The sequence below is a fragment of the Astatotilapia calliptera genome, chromosome 16, assembly GCF_900246225.1.
Source record: "Astatotilapia calliptera chromosome 16, fAstCal1.2, whole genome shotgun sequence".
Classification (NCBI taxonomy): Eukaryota; Metazoa; Chordata; class Actinopteri; order Cichliformes; family Cichlidae; genus Astatotilapia; species Astatotilapia calliptera.
Window position 1 is genome coordinate 4,753,988 of NC_039317.1, and position 24,385 is coordinate 4,778,372.

The following is a 24,385-nucleotide window of genomic DNA, read 5'->3' on the forward strand; positions in this document are numbered from 1 at the left end:
ACGCTTCATGTACACAGGATGGTTGTAAATAAGGGTTTTTGGCCTGCAGCACGAATCAGTTTCTCTCCTCTCATAGAGCTGCTTTCCGGTGCTTTAATCTCAAACAATAAAATTTGATCAAATGTATATTTATGGTTCATTTATTGTTCATTTGGAACTGGTGACATTACTGCTCATAAACTGCAGCAGTGGTGTTGCAGATAGTGTAAATATGACATTAAAAATGAAGAAAAAATTGTGAAGGTTTGTACCAATTGTTAAATCTAAAACTTACACAGAGAGAACTTACATTACAAGAGAACTGTAGTTACAATCTTCTATACACTTTTCACTGCATTGTTAGTAGTTACTTATTCTTATATCCTTGCTAAAGGTAACTGGTGTGACCTGGATATCTTGGTCTCAGCAGCCACTTTAGTCAAAAGGAAACCACCATAACTTAAGCACAGGCCTAACTGCAAAATAGGACACCCAGCCCTTTAGTCTTTAAACCTTGTGTTTTAAAGCAAAATGAAAATTTCTGAGATAACTAACTATAACAGATATAACAGAGATTAAACTCTATGAGAAAGCTTCAGTGCGCGAAATGTGTTGTTTGTCGCTTTTGTCCAGCAGAGGTCACTGTTCATTAAATTTCAGCCCCACTTTCATTTTCACTGCCTTTCACGGGCCGCAAAAGGCTAGTGCGCAGCCGCACTGAGTGAAAAAAAAAGAAAGAAGAAATGCGGCGTGAGACCGGAAACACTGTTTTCAAAATAAAAATCGTAGCGCAGTAGAATATCGTCAGTCATCTTTATATAATCTGTTCTTATAATCTATAAGAACAGAGTTGAGGCCACATAACCACTTACACAATTGCATTAACAGTGCTTTACCTATACATTTGCAATCATGGTATATTAATTCCCCCTCGTATCTGGATTTATAACCACATTTCAATGGTAAGACCTTTACATTTGTGTCTGAAATATTTAATTTGAAATTTAAAAAATGAATATCTAAATTATACCCGAAACGGCTTCGTATTTATTTTTTCATTCCACCGTAACATTGGCCTGGTCGGTGTACAATTTTGAAATTTGTTCCCCGGATGTCGCACCGTCCAACTGAGACGCTTGACGACACGCGCAGACCTCCAGGCAGACGCGGCGGCGACAATCACGAACTCAGAACGCGCGGCACGGCCACGGACGTCTGTGAAGTCAGTGTCCCGCTGTTTACCTGAACGTAGCCAACCCCGCGCGCTCTCTCGGACATAACCGATACACGGACACGCGCAGCGGAGAGGCGGAAAATTATGGCGACGTTGGGACCGGAGTCGGCTCGCCCCCCTCTGGGTTCTTCTCCGTTAGTCCAGGCTCACATCGGCAGCGCCAACCTGCCTCCCAACCGGGGCTTAGAGCGGGCGCTGGAGGAGGCGGCGGCCAGCGGCGTCCTCAACCTCAGCTGCCGAAAACTGAAGGAGTTTCCCCGGACAGCAGCCAACCACGACCTGTCGGACACGGTGGAAGCAGGTAGGTTGTTCTTTGGTGTATTGCACTCCCCCAACAGCCCATCCCGGTTAGCTTTTAAGAAGGGGGGGCACACCGGTGCTGGGCGGTAACTGCTCCCCGCTATAAACGCGTCACGGCGGCGTGGAGACTCCTTTAAGTAACCGCTGGACGTTATTTACAACATTGGCATTTCCGTTATCCACGAGGACTAACTGAGCGTTTGCTCACGAAGCTGCACGGGTGGTGTGCCGAGCCCTCAGCCCTGGTGGTGTTTGCAAGTTGGAACTTTGGCTTCACCTGAACCGGATGCACAGTTGACTTTAACCCCTCCACTGAGTTGTGTTTAGCCTCCTGACTGGCCTCATTGTGACCTGAGATTTGTTCATTATTGAGAGAACAGTCATAGGAAAAGTTTCAAGTTTCCAAATGACTGAAGCCCTGTGTTTATGGAGGGCTATAGTGAAAGTGGGCACTGGAGCATTTATCACTGATCCGACTGTTCAGTGGAAATCCCCACTACTTCCTTTTAATCCATTACAAGATGTAAACAGGCATGGAGAGTTGGCTGAACCCCGACACACTCAGTCTGTGCTGTTTTAGGCACAACATAGCTATTTTCTTTCCAACCCAATCCCCTATCACGTTAATTACCAGAACACAAAAGGTTATGTGTGTGAAGTTTTCTAACATAAAGGTAAACAATAAAAAAATGTATTTTTGCGCTGTAAAAGCTGAAGGAAAGGGTCTTTAAGAAAAGCAGATGTTGTTTTATATGAGGGTTCTTTGTTACAAAGAAGGCTTGATATAGGAGTCATGAGTTTAAATGTGTTTGCGCTCTAACAGACCAGTTACCTATCCATGTCATAGACTGTAGGTAAAAGATGGATGTAGCCACCATGCAACCCTCAGTTGCTTACTGAAGACTGATTATGAAGTCCTGAGCTGAGTTTTTTGTTATTGTTGTCATGTTTTGATACTAGACAAGGACAAAGGGGTGGAGCTGACTGTGAAAGAACTATGCATACACCTAGGGTGATGTCTTGTGATTCATAAATAACTAGCTAATTAGCATACCCTAAATCAAGGGGTGTCAAACTCAAATACACAGTGGGCCAAAATTCAAAACTGGAACAATGTTGCGGGCTAACATTAATATTTATTGAAAAAAAAAATATTTATTGAAAAAAAAATCTTCCTCCAGATATAAGAATGAATCTTTTCTTATGGACTCAAACAAGTTTTGCTGAAAAACTGAATATGGAACAAGCAAGGCTTAATACTAAACGATATATATATTAGCTGTATAATACCAGTAGGTCAGCTCTAATAATAATTTGGTATGGCTTCGCGGGCCAAATGTAATTACACTGCAGGCCAAATGTGGCCCACGGGCCACAGTTTGACACCTATGCCCTAAATAATCCTGATTTATGACTCTAAAAATGATAATAATTTGGATTTAAACTTGAACTTTATTCAGTATGATCCAAAATCAACAACCAAGCCCATAAACTCATCAGGAAAGTGTTTACTCTGGTCAGAGAATAAAGGAGTCGAGGGCAATTTTAATGAACTTCTGTACAACATATGTACATATATGTAATAGCTTCCTGTCTGTGTGCTGGTAAGGCTTAAATTTGGCTCTGTGGCTGCATTAAAGGACAATAATATGACTTGCTAAGTGAAACAGGCTTTTCAGAAGTTTGTGCCTCAGTCTTTGTGAATAAAATTATAGTGTGGGTTTAATATGTTATGTAGAACTAACTAGCAGTGTTCTGTATCTTTGCAATATATGTGTACAGGCTATAGAAGCAGTTAGCTTATGAAGTAGCGCTCCACTCTCTTTTTCATATGTGATCACTTAGGACTTAAAAATAAATAAATAACAGCCAAAATGCTAACATTGAGCTTTCAGTGTAAGGTCCTAAACCAATGGCTGATGGCTGCTGGTGGCTGCATCCGTCTTCTAAATACAGTCTATGATCTTGGTGTATAGGGCTTTGGAGTTGACGTCACGCCGCAGTGCATTGTGGGATTGCGGCGCCATGTCAGAAGGCCACAAATCAAAACAAACACACTGTGTTGGAAGCGGGACTGCCAGAACCTTGCTTAAAATCAACGCAAAAGACAAAGGGCTGTATCGTGACCGTTGCGCCCAGACGCCAAGAGATGGTACTTGGAAAAAATAGCGTGTGGACCCGTATGAAATAAGGCAGTGGAGTGGAAACCCAGACAGCCTACCGCCGTTGTCCTATCCCGATATCTTCGCTTACCCTGTCTGTGGAGTCAGCGCATACACGGCCAATCTTTTTTGGAATTATAAATTCCTGGAGACACACATCTAGTTCTAGTTGGGTACAAGATTTGGCCGTTTTTAAGCCTCCACGTTGTGAGTATGTTGACCATATGACCAAGATACAGCCAGCTTGCCAGCTGTGCGTTGCCATGTAAATAGTTTGCATTTCATGTGTATGTACTTGCTAATTACAGGTGAACAGATCTTGAATAAAAAAAATAAACATACTTTTCTTTTCTGTTTCATATTTCATATGCTGGTTTGCCTGCAATAATGCCAAATAACGCCGTCAACATGACGTGATTCTATAGCATCACACATTACGATGTTTTATCTAATTATCTATGACCTCAGCGCATTCGAAATACACTAAAAGCCTATTAAGAGAGATATGAATTTATTTAGGACTCACCGGAAAGAAAATGCTGCGAGCAAACCAACAAAAAATTGGGGATGGCAGAGAACTCGATATCCGCTCATCTGACCGCTGCAATCCAAGCCTGACATCTTCGTTTAGTAATATCGGATACATGAAATCCCTCCCCTTGCCTCCAGGAGGGGAAACGATTAAAAGTGAGCCCATTTTCCAGCTTCTTGCCTTCCCTATCGTGTGATCTAACGTTGCAACCGACAACGCAGCACGTACGAACCATAGCTGACGCTTCCGTGTACTTTCTTTGGCCTACTGTCATGGTGGGAGGGGGCGTGGCCCAGCTCCCGTGACATCACGCTCCAAAGCCCTATATTGTGAGTCTTGATAAGTATGGCCAGAAGCAGGACTACCTTTATCCATACTGGGGTTCATGATTGGCATTTTCTTATTGATACATACCAGGTCAAACGGAGTATAGGATATAAGGTGCAGGTCTCTGTGGTTATCAAACAGTCAAGTTTTCATCACTGACCTACTGCCCTGATCCACATAAGTTTTCAGTGTTCGCTCTGACATCATGTGGATTCATAAGGTTAGATTTGGGGGCATGCTGGTTAAGCTGATTTGCTGTACTGTGCAGGCATTTTATCTTTCAGCTTTTAAAAGTAGTAGAAACACTGGGTTAGACACGTGCTCTAAATGTTGCCTGCTAATGCCGTTGGCAACAAAAACTAAGTTGTGGCTGTCTTTGCTCTTCAGAGTAAGTGAATAAATGGGTTGGCTGTGCTGCAGTGAAGACAAGTGACGTTACTTTGCTGCACTTCGGTCTCTAACTTTGTTTATGTACACTAAAAAAGAAATGTGGATTACGTAACTGCTGCGGAGCTCACGTTTACAGAACCATACACCCACCCACCCACGCATGCATGCACACACACGCACACCGCAGCAGCAGTATGAAGTCAAGCGATAGAAGTGATGGCAGTAAAATGAGAGTGTGAAGATTGTGTGCTACAGTTTAACAGCGTTCCTGCAGTATATATTAGGGATTCCTGGTCATGGACAAGACTTTGTGATCTGGGATGTTTTGTGTCACTTACATACCAAATGACCTTTAGAGAATCCTTCTTATAAATCTAAGAGGGTGCTTGTCCTGCCTCTTATCCCTAAGAGTCAGTCAAGAGAAAAAAAGAAAGCAGGTAAAACTGGGCCCTAACAGTTTGCAAGCTGTAGATGTTTGTGTAATATGTGTCAGGACGCTGAAGGCATTTTCCTTTAAAGTGACAAGATGTTGTTGTACAAAAATGTTGTTCCAGAGATTTATAGAATTGCTGTCAAGGGCCATTGAATCTGTTCTGGCAGCACGTGGTAGCAAAACTTCTTACTCCTAACACTCCTAACACTCTGTTTATTTTTTCTCTTTAATTTGATGCCAGTTTATTTAATGCTTTCTTACCATGACGGTCTCAAGGTGCATCATCCTGATGTAGTGGCTTACAGATCCATCCTGGAGGAGACAGAAATCCCATTGGGGTTGTGTCAGGAAGGGCATCTGGTGTGAAAGTCTGCCAAAACAAACATTCAGCGTTACCTGCTGCGATGGCTCTATGAATGAGGGATTAGCCGAAAATAGCTTTTAAGGTGCATTATCTTAACCACTTCAGGAAACAGAAGGAGGTGTCAGATTAATGAGATTAATGATTTCATGTACATAGTTAGGTCATAAGTGTTTATTTAATAGTTTGTTGAGTTGTCACAGCAAATATTTGGCAAATAGGCCAAATGAGAAACAGTCTTTCTTTCCGTGTAAAAAAGTTGAACTACATATTTAATCCTTGAGTTATCTTTATATGAGGAAAAAGAAGGCCAGTCTCATCAGGACATATCAGTTTTTTTCTGCACAATAAGGAAATGCTGCTGCAGGAAATGAAAGAACTGTCACAACTCTCTGGCTTTAAATTGTAAGAAACAAAACATGTAAAATAAGAGAAAAGGTCCTGATGCTCATTATACAATAGATAAAAGCTGTAAAACTTAGTCCAAACATATGCCTTTCATCACATTTCATCACATTTTCCAGAGCTGTCCACTGGGGCCGGATTGGAGCATTTGGCAGGCTGATTCTGACCCCCCCCCCCCCAGGCCATATGTATGACACCCCTGTTTTAGGATAAAGGAAGGGTTCAAAAAAGCCAGAGAAAACAGTGCAGCCATGAGGATTATCAGCCTTACGGGCTTCATGCATTAAGATACGTGGGTTCAAAATATCTGTATCAGCCAATATTGGCCTTACTGACTGGTACCTCCTGCAAATTCTGGCTCAATACTCGAAGATCATGGGATAAAGGGATAAAAAATGATAAACATTTGGTTGCATGTCAGCGTATTGGTGTATCAAAGTTAGAGCAGGGCGATATGGCCAAAAATATTTATCACGATATATATTTGAAAATTTGCGATAACGATATAACTGACGATATAATTGATGCGAGACAAAATACAACTCCACAACATTACTAGCGCAAAAAGACAACCTTCCATTTATTTTCACTTAAACAAGAAGCTGGTTTTTATGTACATTAAAGCTTTATAAAAATTTAACAGTGCAAATGCAAATTCCTTGCTGAAAGTTTAACCAAAAGGCATTTCCAGTAGAAATGGGCTGACATATCCTGAGCATAACCATGTATAATATCCACTGAAGTTAAAAAGAGGTGCTTTGCAACATTAAACTGCAGTGTGCAGTACGTATTTTTCGGACCATAAGGTGCACGGGATTATAAGGCACATTAAGCGAAACAAAGCAGTCAGATAAATCAAACTTTATTAAACTCATTCTTCTTGCTTCCTCCACTTCTGTACCATTGATTCATTAATGTTGAATTCTCTGGCAGCTGCTCTATTCCCATGTTGTTGCAGTATATTAATGACTAACCTCGTATTGTGGATGGATTATCTCAGTTGTTCTCCTGACTGAAGTTTGGTCCGTTTACAGCATCCTGCCATGCGACTGCATTTGTCTCTAACCATGAAGAACCTTCACGTTAACTTTTATAAGTGGAAAAGTGTTAGTGTTCGTCCTCCAGCTTCACTGTTTATGTTATGCTAACATAGCTGTGTCGCTAGCGATCACGGAGCACATCATTATATACCAGCTAGCCCAACTTCAGTAACCCTACAAACGTCACTGCTGTTTAGTTTCCTGTCTTCATTTATGTTGGAAGTGATAGCAGAGCTGTACGTTTGAATTTTTTCAGAAATCTCTCCGTCAGAACATGCAATATCATGCTTAGGTAACTAGCGAAACTAGCGAGCTAACTTCCGCTAGCTTCCTGCTAACTTCTAACTCCGTTAAATGTAATAACTTTTGTTTTCATGGATGCCTGGAAGTTAAACTTTATAGTTACACCTGGTAAAGCAGCAATGCTGATCGTTTTATTAAAGATGAAAGAATTTAGATAGTTTTTAACTCTCAGTGATGCTGCAGTGTTCGTTTGACCTGAAGTATACGGAGTTTAGGACCCAGATTACTCCCAGATTTAAGAGCATCTTAGTCCGACAAATATGACAATAACAACGGCCGCTTGCATGTTCTGCAAAAAAATGTGCTTTGTCGTGTATCTGACGGACAAACACCAAACCAGTTCCACATCACGGAAGTTGCACCATTTTTACAAACCAATTCTGGTTCATCTGTTTCACTCAACAATCGGCCATGTGCGTATGAAAACAAAGGCACTGCGCATGCGCGTTTTACTCCCATTCTATCGCGATATTTCATTTTCCTATCGTTGCCTAACATTATACCGGTATTACCGTGAACGGTATAATATGGCCCAGCCCTAATCAAAGTATCTCTGGCGCTGGGAAAAAGAACCGAAGAAGCTTGAAAATCCTGCTGTAGACATTTTGGAGTGGATATGACCGACATGCTGGTGTGACAGTAGTAAACAGTGGCCTGTTGAGTTTTCTGTAGTGAAGATGGAGGCGTCTCTGATCACACAGCAACTGTGATCAGTTCCCATGAAAAGAAATGAGATGAGACAGAACAAAGTGAGTCACTGTGACAGACGAGCGTGCTGTGGAAGCACTCGTCTTTAAATGCACACATGCACACGCGTATTTATATAAATCAGCTAAAGTGCACACAGAAGCAGTGTGTCAGAGTCGACAGAAGTGCAAGGACTCACACTGTGCTTCCTCCTAGTTTCATATCAGCAGCCGCGCAAGTCTCGGCTTGTAGTGAAACACAAGCTGGAGCTGCTTTCCTTACAGCCTCCTCCCACTAATGGCTTCTCTCAAACTAAGAGGTGGCTTTTTGTTGGAAAAGAGCTACTTTTAGAGTGTTTACAGTCACTCGGGTGAACCACGCTGAAAGGCGGGCTGAAGAAACACAGAAAGATGGCGGGTTTAACTCCTTTCTGCAGTTGCTGTTTTGGGCCTGCTTCTGCCTGTTCTCAAACCTCTATTTAATACTTAATCACACCTGATTCATACAACACACAGATGAAGAAGAGATTTGAAACATCACATCATAAAGCATCATTATAATTTTGTATGGTGCTGAAAAAGTATAAGGCACATTTTCAAAAGCTTCCTCGTGGAAGATGTTGCACATGGTTGTGATCAAGGAAGAGGGACTGAAACAGTTATAAAGGATAAAGAAAAAGAACACTGAGAACGATCAGAGGCTGATGTTGATTGTTAACAGGGTAAAATGTGGTATATCTAATTGAACGTGAGATAAGATTTATTAATATGACACGCTCAGGGAGGGGCTGCATATGTGTGGTTGCAGGTATTTATTTTAGGGTAGATTATATCACTTGTGTCCAGGAACTGAAAGGTGAAGGAAGGTGATTTTCAAACCAAACCAACCAGTCAGTCTGCTTTCAAATGTGGTGGGATCAACAGCAACTACCAAACCGTGTGTGTGTGTGTCTGTTTGTGTGTTTGGGGTGTTAAACATCCCTTAACTGCCAGACAGTTAAAAGATAAACAGAATGACATAATGTTTAGTTCTGAGGAATGACAAAATTTTAACCGCAGATTTTATTTATTTATTTTTTAAATCGCAATCATCCACGGCAATAACACATAACTGATTTTGCTTTCATTTTATGCGCTTACAAATCCTCTTTTGTACCGTTCCTGATATAATTGCTATATATAAAAGTTCTAGCACTCAGGGTGAAAGTGTTTGGGAAAAATCTGAGAACTTGAAGGGGATTTCTGTTTAAAGATGATTCCAGGAAAGAGGAAGAGAGTAGGGAGATGATTTTTTTCAGTAATAAAACTGATTCTTTCTGGTCACCACTGTACAGTTGTGAGAATGGCATGAATATTAGTTTTCACAAAGTCTGTTTATGTGAAGAGTCAATATTTGCAGTGTTGGCCCTTCTTTTTCAAGAACAGTTGGCCCTGAGATGCTGTCAATCAACTTCTGGGCCAAATCTTGGCTGATGGCAACCCATTCTTCCATAATCAAAGTTTGGAGTTTGTCAGAATTAGTGGGTTGTTGTTTGTCCATCTGCCTCTTGAGGATTGGCCACAAGTTCTCAATTGGCTTAAGGTCTGGGGAGTTTCCTGGCTATGGACCCAAAATTTCAATGTTTTTTTTCCTGAGCTACTTAGTTATCACTTTGGCATTATGGCACGGTGCTCCATCGTGCTGAACCATTGTTCCTTACCAAACTGTTCTTGGATGGTTGGAAGAAGTTGCTGTCGGAGGATGTTTTGGTACCATTCTTTATTCATAGCTGTGTTCTTTGGCAAAATTGTGGGAAAGCGGCCCCACACATGAATAGTCCCAGGATGCTTTACTGTTGGCATGAGACAGGGCTGATGGTAGCGCTCACCTTTTTTTCCCCAGACATCCTTTTTTCCAGATGCTCCAAACATCTTTATCAGAAAAAACGACTTTACGCCTGTCCTCAGCAGTCCACTCGCTGTACTTTTTTTACAGAATATCAGTCTGTCCCTGATGTTTTTCTTTTTGTTTGTTTGTTGAAGAGAAGTGGCTTCTTTGCTGCTCTTCTTGACACCAGGCCATCTTCCAGAAGTCTCGGCCTCACTGTGCATGCAGATGCACTCACACCTGCCTGCTGCCAGTCCTGAGCAAGCTCTGCACTGGTGGCACTCAGATCCCGCAGCTGAATCATCTTTAGGAGCCAGTCCTGGTGCTTCTTGACTTTCTTGGGCACCCTGAAGCCTTCTTCACAACAACTGAATCTTTACCCCTGAAGTTCTTGATGATCCGATAATGGTAGATTTACGTGCAATCTTAGTAGCAACAACATCCTTGCCTGTGAAGCCCTATTTATGCACCGCGATGATAGCTGCATGTGTTTCCTTGCAGATAACCATGGTTAACAGGAAGAACAATGATTTCAAACATCACCCTCCTTTTTAACACATCCACTCTGCTATTCTAACTCAGTTAGCATGACATAATCTCCAGCATGCATTCCCACAAAAGATCCACGATCTAATTATTTTGCCTTCTCAATAACTAATAATAATAGGCTTAAAGTTATGACTGTTTTCTACAACAGTATCAGAGCTGCAGCATCATCTGGTGGCAGATGGCCACGGCCACATAACATGTGACAATTTAATGACCTTGGCAATCAATTAAAATATTAACACTTAGATTCACCGAGTTGTACGTCCTGTACCTTCTAGTGACAATAACGATAATTAGTCCTCTAGTGATGGGCTAATGTATAAGGTGATCAGTTCAATTCAGTTTCATGTTCTTTGTTGGCTGCTCTACTTGTCAGCAGCCGTGCACTGATATCTAGCCCGAGAGCTAACATGGCATGGAGGAAACAATCAGCAGAGGGTCATCAGGATCCAGCTCCACGGTTAAGTGTAAAAAATGTTGACTTACTCATAAGCCCTGTACCTCACTGAAAAAGGGACCTGGAGGTATTCCTTCAACACCGGTGTCTAAATGGTCCTCCGCTATGGAGCGCTCGTTTTGTAATAAATGTATCACTAATATACAAACATGTTTATATCTGGAAGGCTTGAATCAGAGGTGTACAATGTATGATGGGGCTATGAATTATTCAGTTAATTTCTTCATCAATTAATCATCTTCTCCTCATATTACTACATAGATGCAGAAAAACACTGTAGCTGTCTCTGTGCTGCTGTGTGGTTGTGTTACTGTCCTACAGTGGACACACTGATGAGCTTTTTGGTATTAATGCTCTGCCTGTCTGCTGTGGGTTTTATGTGTGTGAGCATGTGCTTCCCACCACATACCCAGCTCTAGACAATACACATTTCTGCAGTGTTTGGCAGTTTTTTTTAGTGGACAGACACGAACACACAGGCACGCACACAAAGAGCTTTACAATATGTGTGTAAACTGACAGCAACAACCTCCCTGCGTTTGTCAGGTGTACTGTGCAAATTTTTATATGGAGTTAAAAAGTTCAAATTGTTCTCCACTTGTACTTAAATGCATTTGCACATAGAAGCATGTTCATCAGTATATCTGCGATTTATTCTGTTAATAGGCAGTTTTTTTTGTTGACCATCAACCCTAACGGAGTGAGACATTCTCTGACCATCAGCAGGTTGGATTGCCATATCTCAGCATTTTTTATTGCACTGTGGTTACTTTCCAAGTGTGTACATGAAAGGTGGAGGAAGTCCCAGAGCACAGACCAAGTTACCAATCAAAAGTGACTACAATAATAATAATAATGATAATAGTTTTTTTTTTTCATTTTTTGTTTAATAGCCAACCCAACTGAAATCATGCCTTTAAATTATGTAGATCAAATTTTAGTTGGGACATTCACTATTTGCAGCAAGATGCTTTTGGAAAATTAGCTGCACAATACACAGTTAATAAATGCTTGTTTTCTGTTGCTATATGAATGCAGTTTATTTATTTCTACTAATATTTCTTTACTTTAGACTTTTCTTTGAGGAGGAATTTGAGAAGTTTGTAGTGGTGCAACTGCCCAAACTTTAAGCCACGATTGTATTTTTTATCCTAAAACTGCTGCATGAGAAGCGCTGTCACTGAACTGGTGACGTTCAGGGTGTACCCGCCTATCGCTATAATGTCAGCTGGAATAGGAGCAGATGCAGAGTGACTGGGGGAAAAGAAAATGAATACAGTAAAACAGCAGTCCGGGGTTTGCAGAGGTCTTAGATGCTGAAATTATTTACAGGGAATTTTTTTTTCTTTCCAATTTAAGTATGTTTTCCATATTTGTTGAAGAAATCTGTCAACACGACGTGTACTTATAGTCAGGTCTATTTATTTCACCAGATACCAGATGTAACGCAGAACGGGTCCTGACCCCGGGTCTGTAAGCAAAACTCTAAAGGGCCCTCCGACCTGACCAAAGAGCCATTTGCCATTGTCGCAGGGAGGACAGGTTTACTCGATCGCTCTTCCCGCAGTTTACTCTCATGGTGATTTTTCTTTTTTTCTGAAGAAAACAATATTTTTTTTCTTTTTCTCATAGAAACTGTAAACAATGATGTGGGGTCCTTGTATAATTTGTGGGCAACTTGCTTATTGATCTGACTATGCAATATTTTACCAGTCAATAGACCAACAAGCTGCCATGTTGGCCCGATAGTGGTTTACAATATTATAGAAGTCATTAATGATACAGAAAGAGTGCAATAAAGGTTTGAAGGATGCAGCTGTGTGTGTGTCTGTGTGTGTTTAATGTGTGTAGATGGATGCATAATGTGTGCCTGAGGCATGATTTATCCCCCATGACATTACCACCCTCACTTCCTATACCTCAGTGCTGTTCCTTCCCTTTCAGGAAGCGTTGGATTTCCAGGAATGTGTTGGGATGTGGGGTTAGAGGAGGCACTGTCTGCTCAGTGTTCGCGCCACACCTGAACGTAGTGACAGCTGTGACGGAAACACACACCCTCAGATCCTCAAACACTTTTATATTTGGAGGACAGAGTAACCACAGCAGAGTGGTCTTTTGAAAGTGTCAAAAAGCACAATTTTAATTAACACATTTTAACAATTTAGGGAACCAAAAGACAGAAGTGCATGCTTTCCTTCCTTGTGATTAGATGCCTTAACATTACCCCTCACTGTGAGCTTCACCTTCAGCCGCCTCCTATTGATTTGTTCTCAGAGGAATCTGAGAGGGAGGACCAGCGGCTCATGCATATAGAATGAGGCAGTTAAAGAAGCACTTAATGGAGCATTTAATGGTTTTCTCTCTGAGAAATGAAGAGCTACAGAGACGCCAGTCGGAGAGAGTGAGGAGCTCAGGGACATCAGAAAAGAGCTCAGTGGACTGAGATGGAAAGTGCAATCTAACAGGACCGAGTCCAGGTTCTGTCAGCTTGGATCAGCGCATGGATGGGCAAGATTTTTGGAAACTGGTTTCACCTGATATATTGACAGCTCCTCAGAATATTTATCAAGTTTTTTTTAAATCATCCATCCAAAATGGTGATGTGATCCATCAGCTACTGCAACCTTCCCTTCTCTTACTCTGAAAGTTCAGCTGCTGCCAGTCTTCAGTGTCATTCAGCTGTGTTGAGTCTCTTGTCTTGTGGTCATTGTTCTCATCTGGAGAACCACTGCATGAAAGTTTAACATCCGTCTAACATCAGCCAGCAGCAAGTGCTGAGCCTTTTCTCATGCTGCTACGCTGTGTTCACAGAGTCTGCTTACATATCTTAGCATGCCTCCATACTACCACCACGAATGTAGGTTAATTCTGAGGGGAAGGATGATCTGATATCGTCGTGTTGTTCCCAGGTCATCATGAAAATCTTGTTCCAGGTTCAACATTGCAAGTGACCAATCACATTGTTGTGAAGTTATTCTTTTGCGCGCCAAGCCATTCGTGCATTTATGAAATTCCAGTGTTGCAAGGACTATATCAGTTCTGCTTACCGTTTATTAAAGGGTTAGGGTCAGGGTCCGTTGATCGGCGGACAGAGGCGGTTTCTCGCAGCTTAAGTACAGTTTTTTTTTACGGCGGTTTTTCCCGAAGTCGCAAAAGTCTGACATCACAACATTCTGATTGGTCACTTGCAACTGGAACAACATTTAGTATGATGATCTGGGAACAACACCAACACGACGATATCAGATCGTGCCTGAGGGGAAACACTGTCGTGTTTACTAAGTTAAAGGAAAGACAGTGGCTTGATGCCTTGCCTGAATACGTGTGTGTGTGTTTGTGAGAGAATATTGGGCAAAAACACTGAGACATAGAAAAAAGCACTTCTATGAAAAAACAACAACTTCATTAATGGTGGAAAAAAGATTCCTGATGAAGTAATAATGTCTTAGTTACAACTAACAGCGGTTTAGGAAGGATCTCATCAGAGGAGGCCATGACATATGGAACACTTGATCCCTGAGCACACCTGACACCTACCTATGAGTAAGGATATAACTTCAGGCTGTGACATCTTTTTACACATTGAAACTGTCACACTGATGTCACATATTACATCATCTCTGAGAAATTCTGTGTAATTGTACAAAAGACAGCAAACTCAGACAAAGTTCTAAAATGAGGTCAAGCTAACATTGAAGTTAGATCTGCCCAAACTAGGGATGTTCCTGGTGACTAATTTCTTACTCCATTATGAACATTATATGTTATACTCCAGACAAATGTAGAAGTGGATAGGAAAATTGATAGATCACTTCTGGATACATCAGCTTTTTTAATATAAGATAAAGAATAGAATAAACATAATGTCTTATTATCTCTCAGGTTTGCCACCAAGGACCTACTGTTCTAGGTTACTCAATTTTACAATCTCTTTTTTCCCACCTATTTTACAAAGTTGTTTGTCTACTGTGGTAGCCGTGGCAATGTCACTATTATCAATTAATTACTCATTAATAGTGATGATAATGGTGAACTGAATGGCTGTGTTTTATTTTATTATTGTAAGTGTAGTTAATGACAAAGATGTCCAGAGGCTTGCAGACCTTGCAGAGCTGTAAGTGTCTTTGCACTAGCTTTGCTCTTAGTCAGTGGAGCAAAAGCTAACCTGAAGATGGGTGGAGTTGTGATAATGATACTGTAAGGCGGGGAAATGAGGGTGGAGATGCTGGTTTTCTCACCAGCACAGAGGAGGGAAGTAACTGCTCCCCACTACATTGTGTTCAGGAGGCAGTGCCTTGGAGCTTTTCCTGTTAAGGAAGCCCAGTATCTCCCCACCCCCTCACCACAACTGTAAAGCGTAGCTGCAGCTACAGCTGGACTTATATAATTATTACTTTATGGCTGCCTAATGCAATGCTGATTTTTTTTTTTTTGTTCTCCTAGTGAAGTAAAACACAGCAAACATAAATTTAACAATAACACTGGAGGGTCACATACTTGCTGGCAGCTCTGAGAGGCTATCATTGGAGCTAAATGCTAACTTCTGTAAACTAACACAGTCCTTTTGTGGCCCACATGTGCTGCGCTTCCTGTGAGCGGCCTTTTGGACATTTACTGATAACGAAATTGAAATATACTTTTTCCACTTTGTGTATGATACCTCGGCTTTGGGTGTCCACTGATATCATCGCTCTGAGGAAGAGACTAGCAATGCTTTGCTCTTTAATTTAGCATTGATTGGTTATTAAAAGGCCCTGCGACAGACTGGTTATCTGGATGATATGAGGAAAGCCTTCGATGTGCAGTTGCATTATTCAGAACACCAGTGACAGTGACTTACAATGTTGCTTAAGCAAAAGTCATTGAACTCGGTTTAGTTGAAATCATGCGATACACTGTAGCCCCTCTGTTTTAAGGTGGTCTTTGGTATCAAGGCCCTCTTGTGTTATAACATTAAGGTCAGAACTTCCCAGTCAAAGACTCTGGGAGTCTGTGACAGGTTAATATTTCACAGATCAAACAATTATTTCATTAATGGTGGGAAAATATTTTAAGTAACCATTAGTTACGGCTCTAACAGAAAGGATTAGGAAGGATCAGGAGGGCATGACTTGTGGGACACTCGATCACTGAGCATATAAGGAAAAGGTTTTTGCTTTTGATACCTGACACTTACCCGTAAGCCAGGATTTGACTTGAGGCTGTATCATCGCTTTACACATTGCTTGACACTGATGTCATACATTACATCATGTTTTAAGCATTTTTCCCCTCTTCTTCTTTCATGTTCACGTTTTGTCCTGTAGTCTACTATGTGCTTGCGATTACGGCAGTGCAGCATGTGTGTGGTCACATCTTGTGCGCCTGTGACTGAATTAGATCTTTTGAGGCTTTCTTCTATCAGTGTTTGTCATCTGCTGCTGCGCGCTGCACAGATCAGACGTGTCTCTGAAGCTGCTCTGTGGAGCTGAAAATACAAACACACTGACAGACCAAAGACCAGCCTCAGTCAGCTCATGTAAACCTGCTTCTCCTCCTTCAGCACATGGATTTATTACCTCAGGTTTGGCAGGGTTAGCTACCACCCTTCACTGATTCATGAATGGCGGTTGCAGATGTTAATGTTAACATTTAGACATGTACAGCAAAACAGAATGATTTTTTTTTTAAAGCTTTTGCTGCTCATTTAAAATCTTCCGCTAAAGAAATTCCAGAGAAGTGCAATGTACTAATGGTCCACATTTGCTGCAGGTGAAACACTGTCTTGCTGTGTGGTGTCCTGGAGTAACACTTACACCCCCACCCCAGCAGTCATGACATGGGAAGGTCCAAGGAAAATACCTAATTATTTGAACCACTCGTCTGCATCAGGACGTCCCCACCTGCATTCTTGTTGGATAGTGTGCCCCTCTGAGCGGTCTCACTAGATAACCTTGGAAGGGAACAAATTTCCTTCCTCAGGCCTTTTGCAATCTGAAGGTCACTTCCTTCTGTTCTCTGCTGCACAGTGCACCGTGTGATTACACGTATAAACTGTGTCTGTCTGTGTGTTAATTATTGTGAGCTCACTAAATCATCACTCTGCTATAGTGTCATTGTTATGCTTAGGGATACGCTCAGTTCTGGTTTTATACCAGTGGTCAGCTGAGAGAAACTGCTTCTTTTGTATTTAGTTTGTTTAGCTTCACATTGACTAATCACACCTCATCCAGCTCACTTACAGAAAGCTTTTTGTATTGAAGAGCAATAACATAACCTGACAGTTACAGATGAGCCTGGTGCCCCTATTCTTAATGGTCTCCTCTGGACCAGTTAAAGGGGGTGTCTTATATATTTTTTTGTCTTTTTTTATGTTTTCTGCTCTCACTGAGTCTGACCTTTTGGCTTACAGGATCTACTTGTACATACTCTAATCTTATTATTAGAAATGCTGACTATGTTTAATAGGACCTACAACCCTGGGGCAGCACACACATGAAGAATCAGTCAAGCGATGGTGGCATTCGTCTTCCTCCGATGGTGCCTCTGGAAGTAGACAGACGTAACCTTCATCACCAAATCCGCTGGTGCCGCACACTGGTATTGCCCATTCTTCTCTATGGATCCGAGATCTGGGTCATCCTCTACCACGACCTCAACAAGCTCGAGGTCTTCCAAATGCGTGTTTGCGTTAGATTCTCCAAGTGTCCCTCCGCGATCCCCTCAGCAACAGTGCAATACGTAGTCAATGTCACCAGGAGCCCTCAATAGAAGAGGTGATGGAAAAGCAATGATTGCAATGGTTTGACCACGTCTGCCGCATGAGCAGCCGTCGCTTGCTATATCGCCCTACTCTGCAGCAGCACCTCGCCCACTGGAGAATCAAGCATGGCATGCCCAAGAAGAGTTGGATCAAGCAAATTGAAAACAATCTTAAACAACGACGTCTAACCCTCAAGCAAGCAAAGGTCAAGTCCAGAGATTGCAAGGCCTGGAAGTGCATAGTTGACTGGGATGGAAACCGTACGGCACCCCCTGCCAACCGTCAACCAGGGACAAAAGAAGAAGAAAGATACACGCATGAACTACTTTGTTAGGTACACCTGTTCAATTCAGTGTTAATGCAAATACCTAATAAGCCAATCAGATGGTAACGTAGTTCATTTTGACATGCAGACATGGTCAAGATGACCTGCTGAAGTTCAAACAGAACAGCAGAAAGGGAGAAAAAGGTGAATTAAGTGATTTTTGAATGTGTTATGATTGGTGCAGCTGCTGGGATTTACACTAGTAAACCTTTACAGAGAAAAAAGAAGCGAAATATCCAGTGAGCAGCAGTTCTCTGAGCAAAAAATGCTTTTAGAAATGTTAAATATTGTTCTGTTAATTGTCCCTGAGGTTAAAGAGGAATGGAAAGACTGGTTCAAGCTGATAGGAAAACAACAATAAGTCAAATGACCACTCGTTACACCCAAAGTATGCAGAAGATCATCTCTGAAAACGCTCTACGCTGAAGCAGATGAGAGATTCACATCATTAATGTTCACAGTGTGTGAATGTGTATGTGAATGGGTGGATGACTGGATATGTAAAGCGCTTTGGGGTCCTTAGGGACTAGTAAAGCGCTATATAAATACAGGCCATTTACAGGCCATTTACATCATTAATGTGCGGTTCACAAATCTGCTGAAACGGTGATACTGTCATGTCAATATGGAACAGAATGTGGGAGGACTAATGTCTCTAGCACCTTGTTGAATCCATGGCACAAAGAATTAAGACAGTTATGAAGGTGCAACCTGGTATGAAGCGTCCAGAGAGTGTATACGAGAGAAAACGAGGTGAAGCATGCGTGGTCCCCTTTCAGACGATTATTTGGACACCAGTGCAGTTCTGCTTTTTGTTCATGTAGATCTGACACCTTCTGCAGTTTGTAGTCTGTTATATGGTGCCACAGTCCATATAGCACTCTAGTTTATAAAAAGAAAATTAACATATTCAGTGGAGTGGTGGCACAATGGATTGCACTGTTGCCTCACAGCAAGAAGATCCTTAGTTCAATTCCACCATCAGGCCGGGGTCTTTCTGTTTGGAGTTTGCATGTTCTCGGGTACTCCGGCTTCTTCTCACAGTCAAAAGACGTGCAGTTAGTGGGGATAGGGTTAATATAGGTGTGAATGTGAGTGCAAATGGTTGTCTCTATGTGTTAGCCCTGCGACATACTGGCAACCTGTCCAGGGTGTACCCTGCCTCTCGCCCCAAGACAGTTGGGATAGGGACCCTGAAAAAGTCATTCAGTGAAGTGTGACCTATTGTGATCCAATTAAATTTTCGTGAAATTTTAAAAATGTGTACTGCATAATAAAAAAATGAAATTGCATCCCAGCTTTAAAACAAAATGAGACCACCTTGTGTCTTTCTAAATCAGAGATGTACAGTTTTGGTCTGTCCTGACAGACGCTTTGAATAAATAAAGAGGAACTCTCTCATCCCTCCAAATGTAGGCCAGATTCACCCCCAAAACCAACACACACACACCTCTCTCTATCTCCCACTTAAATCCTCTTGGCATCATACTGTCATCCAGACACATACACACACATCCATATCAATAACCAGTTCACTGTGATGAGCGCACACACTTTCCATACCCCTCTGCTTCAGGCTTATCCTAATTCACCATGAAGCACATCCCAGCATACATAAATAAGCGTTCACATATGCTCAAACACATACGCACACACATGCATGAAATAAAATAAATCCACATCCCGTCTGATAAAGAGCTTGTAGCATTAAGTCACATAACGTAAAGTCTGCTTGGATATAAACTTGACTGTTTGGCTCTCTCACCTGTCCAAGTGTTACAGTAGGTGAGGCGTTTGTGATGTTTGTGGATGCTAGAGTTATATTAATGATTCTTTATTTCTGACTAGTGTTGTTGTTGTAATGTCTGTGGGCTTCATCTTTTCCTCGTTTGAGGTTGATGCTAAGAGAGTGTTTCATTTTTTCGCCTCTGTGCAGACTTTGACAGACAGGATTGTCGAGTTGGTGGGTTTTTTGTGGCGTGCCAGCCAATCAGTGTCTGGGCAATTAAATTATTTAGGAAAGCTTTGAATGTCTGAAGGAGGAGTTATGAAGGGTACCCCGGAGAATTAACATGCTGTACCAACTAAAAGCAGCACCTTTTCCAAGCTGAAAACGGCATCATTAAGCTAATGATGCTAACTAAGGAAATCAGTTTTCTGTGAGGGACAGAGCCCCTCCCTGGACGCTCCCTGCAGTTGTAGTATTTTGAATTTGAAGGCTTCATAACCTAACATTTCTACAATGCCAGGAATCATGTCTGTGTGTCAGTGTGCCAGGGTTTTGGTGGGAGTGGGTGCTGTTTTGTAAGCATGCCATCCCCTGCAGCCCTGCCAGTGGCCACACACACACACACACACACACACACACACACACACACACACACACACACACACACACACACACACACTTGGCCTCACAGTTTAGTGATATGCCGACAGCAGAGAAAGATGTGGGTCAGTAGTGGGGGGTTTGTTGTTGCATTTGATGATGATGATGAGTGTGAGTGTGCGTGTGTATGTATATGTGTTGACAGTGTGCCTGGTGGGTTGCCAGTTTGAGGAAACTCCCCCTCACTAATCCTGTTAATGTCCCTGCCTGCCAGCTCTCTTCCCCTTCTTCCTCCATGTTCCTTTTTTCTCGCTATTTTTAAAGGTAACATTTTTTCCCCTCGCCATCTCTCACACTGTCTGAGTTCATCTTTACTGTAAAATCTCCGCTTCTATCTCTCTCCTCCCTTTTTTGTAAAACAAGTAAAACCTCTCTTTTTTTGATTGTTCGAGACTTTCAGTGTTTATCTGGGTTTTTTTTATTCTGTTCTATGTATTTTTTTTTAAGTGTAGGGTCTGTTTTTGACTTATTGAAACAAATTTGAGTGGGTTTTTGTGTCTGAAGCTTCTCCATGAAAATAATTTGCACATCTTGGCTTTCAAATGAGAAACTTTGGTAGGAAAAAATAATAATACACAATGAATGACAACTGTTGGACAGTTTGTTTCTTGAAATCAGTGAAATTTCAGCATTGGTTTGGATTTTAAAAAAAGAGTCACATACAGTGTATTTGTAATCATCACTGACTGTCACTTTTACTCCCCTGTCTGCCCTGACAATAATCACACCAACTCCCTAAATCTAAATACTAATCTGTGATTGTCAGCTGGTCACTGGGTCAGACAGACAGATCCCCCAGCTTCTCACACACACACACACACACACACACACACACACACACACACACACAAAAGCTCAGAGGCGGTACATTTTCCTACTGGTCTGTGCAAAAGAGGTGTTGTACTTAGTCCAAACTATACTGATTAAAACAGGCTAGCGTCTTGGAGTGTATATATTGCCTCGGCTTTGTGTTAACATGTGAACTTGCATAGATATGACTGAATGTGAGCATAGTAACTAGGGCTGCCACGATTAGTCGACTAGTCACGACTACGTCGACTATCAAAATCGCTGACGACTGATTTAATATTCGACGCGTCGTTTGAAGATTTGTAAGATCACAAAAGAGGCAGGAATAAGTAGTGGGACTTAAGAGTGTAATAACGGACTGAAACAGAAGATGGCAGCACTGCATGTACAAGGATGCCAGCTGCCGTTAAACCCCGAAGAAGAAGAAGTAGCTCTGTCCCAGAATTCATAGCGCAGCCCAGCTCAGTTTCCAACAATGGCGGCAGCTAGTTAGTTTTAATATTACTCTTATTATTCTTTCTGGGTCACAAAATAAACGTTTAACATATTTTCAGGCTAGAATGTAGCTGTGTAAACTTCAAATATCTGCTCAGTTTATCAAGACACCACATATTATCGAGTTACCCACCAGCTCGATAGTTAGCCGGGATTCAAGGCTCACTAGAGCCGGCGAGAACACCGGACTCCCGGCAAATCGTTTTCAAACCCACCGCCGTCTTTCGCTACTCCGGTTAAATATATATAAGTCACTTAGATAACTTAAAAATGTTATTGTTTGGCTTTTTTTTTGTATTTTATTTGTTCCTGAGTAAATCGGTTTGGCTGAGATTAAAGTTATAGTTTTTACACAGCTGAATAAACGTCAAGCAGACAGCTGATTATCAGAAGTGTGAGATGCTCAAGAATATACTGCGGTGTCCTGTTATATTTTAGATAGCAAGGAGTTTATTAAACTTCACCAAAACAATCTGCAGATTTCATTAAAATTTAATAAACTATCATCTTGTCTTTATTTTTAGTTAGCACAGACCTTAACCACTTAAAGCTGTAAGCTAATGATAGTTATATAAGAGCAGATGCATGCTGGTGCAATAAGCTGTACGTTTTACGTCCAATGGATGCACGATCTGATTAGTCGACTAATCGCAAAAATAATCGGTGACTAGTCGACTATCAAAATAATCGTTTGTGGCAGCCCTAATAGTAACATAAAACTTTCCTTCTCTTTGTTGCTAAGCTGCAGTTGGGACAAACTTGCAATGTCCCTCCCTCGGTCAAAACACGGCAGGAGTTTATTAGGAATGCACCAATTGTGAGATTATAGGCCAGTAGCGATCTAAACAATAATTTGATCAATAGGGGAGGTGTCATGTTTCAGTTGTTTTATTTGGTTTTCGTTGCTTTTACATCCCCCTTTGATTTGACTATATTTAGTGTGCCAGTATCAATAGAGGGCATATGAATAGGTGCATTCATAGGATTTGGCCTCTATTTACACTAATGTGACACTGATGATATCAGACAAACAGTATCGTATATTCTGAACTCAGGATAACCGACTATGCCAAAGGTAGTACTTTGGTCTCAACAGTTAAACAGGAAGTGTCATCACCCAGTAAGTAGGGCACAGTGGTTAAAAAGACTTACTTTAAATGACTCCATTTGGTGCGCTAGAGAATCTGTAATATTACAGAACTGACAGTGGACACAGAAGGTCAAACTTGCATGTAAATGTTGCTAATTCACAAATCATTTCACTTCACTGCTATTCACCCTATTAACATTACAACATGGACTGTGTCATATTATTTTTCTAAGGACTTAATTATGTAATACTGTGGACCCAAGTTAGGTCAGTGTGTGTGTGTGTGTGTGTGTGTGTGTGTGTGTGTGTGTGTGTGTGTGTGTGTGTGTGTGTGTGTGTGTGTGTGTGTGTGCTTGTTCGTACATGATAAAGCAGCAGACTGAAGTTTTTGGGTGTTTTCCCCTGGTCCTACTTTTCCTTCCAGATAGGCAGAGAAGCGAGACGGCAAGCGCCGAAGCAGCAGGACGATGAAACATTGTCCCCCACTGTCGCATGAGTGAATTATGGCACAAAAAAATAAAACACACAGATTGTTGTTTTTAGGTCTGCTTTGTCCTTAAAAGGAATTAAGCCCTTGCCTGTGTGTATGTGCTGGTAAGCCCTTTTGCACGCTGAACATGACTGTTCTCAGAGTTGATGTGGGTAGATGTTCATTTGGACTGCTTGGGCTCTGTTATGTAACAGTCGTTTCAGTTGTTCTGGAGAACAAAACATAGAGATTCAGAGACAAATGGAGCAAGGGGAACGGGTGACCAGGCAGGAGGGGGAGTGGCATGGACCCTCAAACAAAGTCTCATTTCCTTTTTCTTTTTAATGCGTGAACACATTCTCTCAGTCACCAAATCCCTTAAGGAGGATCCAGCTGAAAAGCCAAAATTACTCTTCAGGAGATTTGTTTTCACTGTAACCTTAAGGGGACTTCTCAGTTAATTTTTAAAATGGTGGGAAGTGACAGCAGGGAACAATGATTTTATATGTGAATCTTCCATTGATTTGGTGCTGCATGTTTGTGTCCTGGGCATCATAATAGGAAATATTTATGGACTTTGGCACCACCATTGCTGTTATTTCCTTGATTTCTATTTACATAGATGAATGCAGCTTCCATAATATGTTGAAGGATGCAAACAGGAAGTTTACATCCTGTTGTTTCAGTAGGTACTGCTCGGTCTTTCCTTTTTCAGTGTTTTTGCATGCATATCATTTTAGCAGCGAGAACGTGATTTGTGTTGCAGGGTGTAAAAGTACAAGTGCAAATTCTGAGCGCACTATTAAAGAAGTGAAAAACAAAAGAAAAATGACAAAAAAGAAACTCTGTGAACCAGTAAGGTTAGTCCATTTATCTAGATGAGCAGCAGTGGAAAGTCGCAGTTCTATGCAGAGACGGCACACAGATTTGCAGACTGTTGTCTACATACTTTAGCTCAGTGAAGCTCTCTTAGGACAAGCAAGGCAAGCAGGGCTTGCATCAACTCTGCTTGCCTTTCTGTAAAGTCACAGCACACGACT

The 24,385-nt window shown here is 41.6% G+C and overlaps 1 protein-coding gene across 6 annotated transcripts in view; it reads left to right on the top strand.

Annotated features, from left to right (window-relative positions):
• Window positions 1-925: 925 nt before the first annotated feature.
• Window positions 926-24,385, top strand: part of lrch1 (leucine-rich repeats and calponin homology (CH) domain containing 1) — a 96,872-nt gene continuing 73,412 nt past the window's right edge. For 2 of the 6 annotated variants that reach the window (XM_026145609.1, XM_026145607.1), the window contains exon 1: window positions 929-1,514. In XM_026145609.1, coding sequence (XP_026001394.1) covers window positions 1,298-1,514 — 217 coding nt within the window. In that variant the 5' untranslated portion in view covers window positions 929-1,297. Of the gene's footprint in view, window positions 1,515-24,385 lie in introns of all 6 variants that reach the window. The other 4 variants (XM_026145606.1, XM_026145605.1, XM_026145608.1 and 1 more) reach the window with 4 other exon arrangements.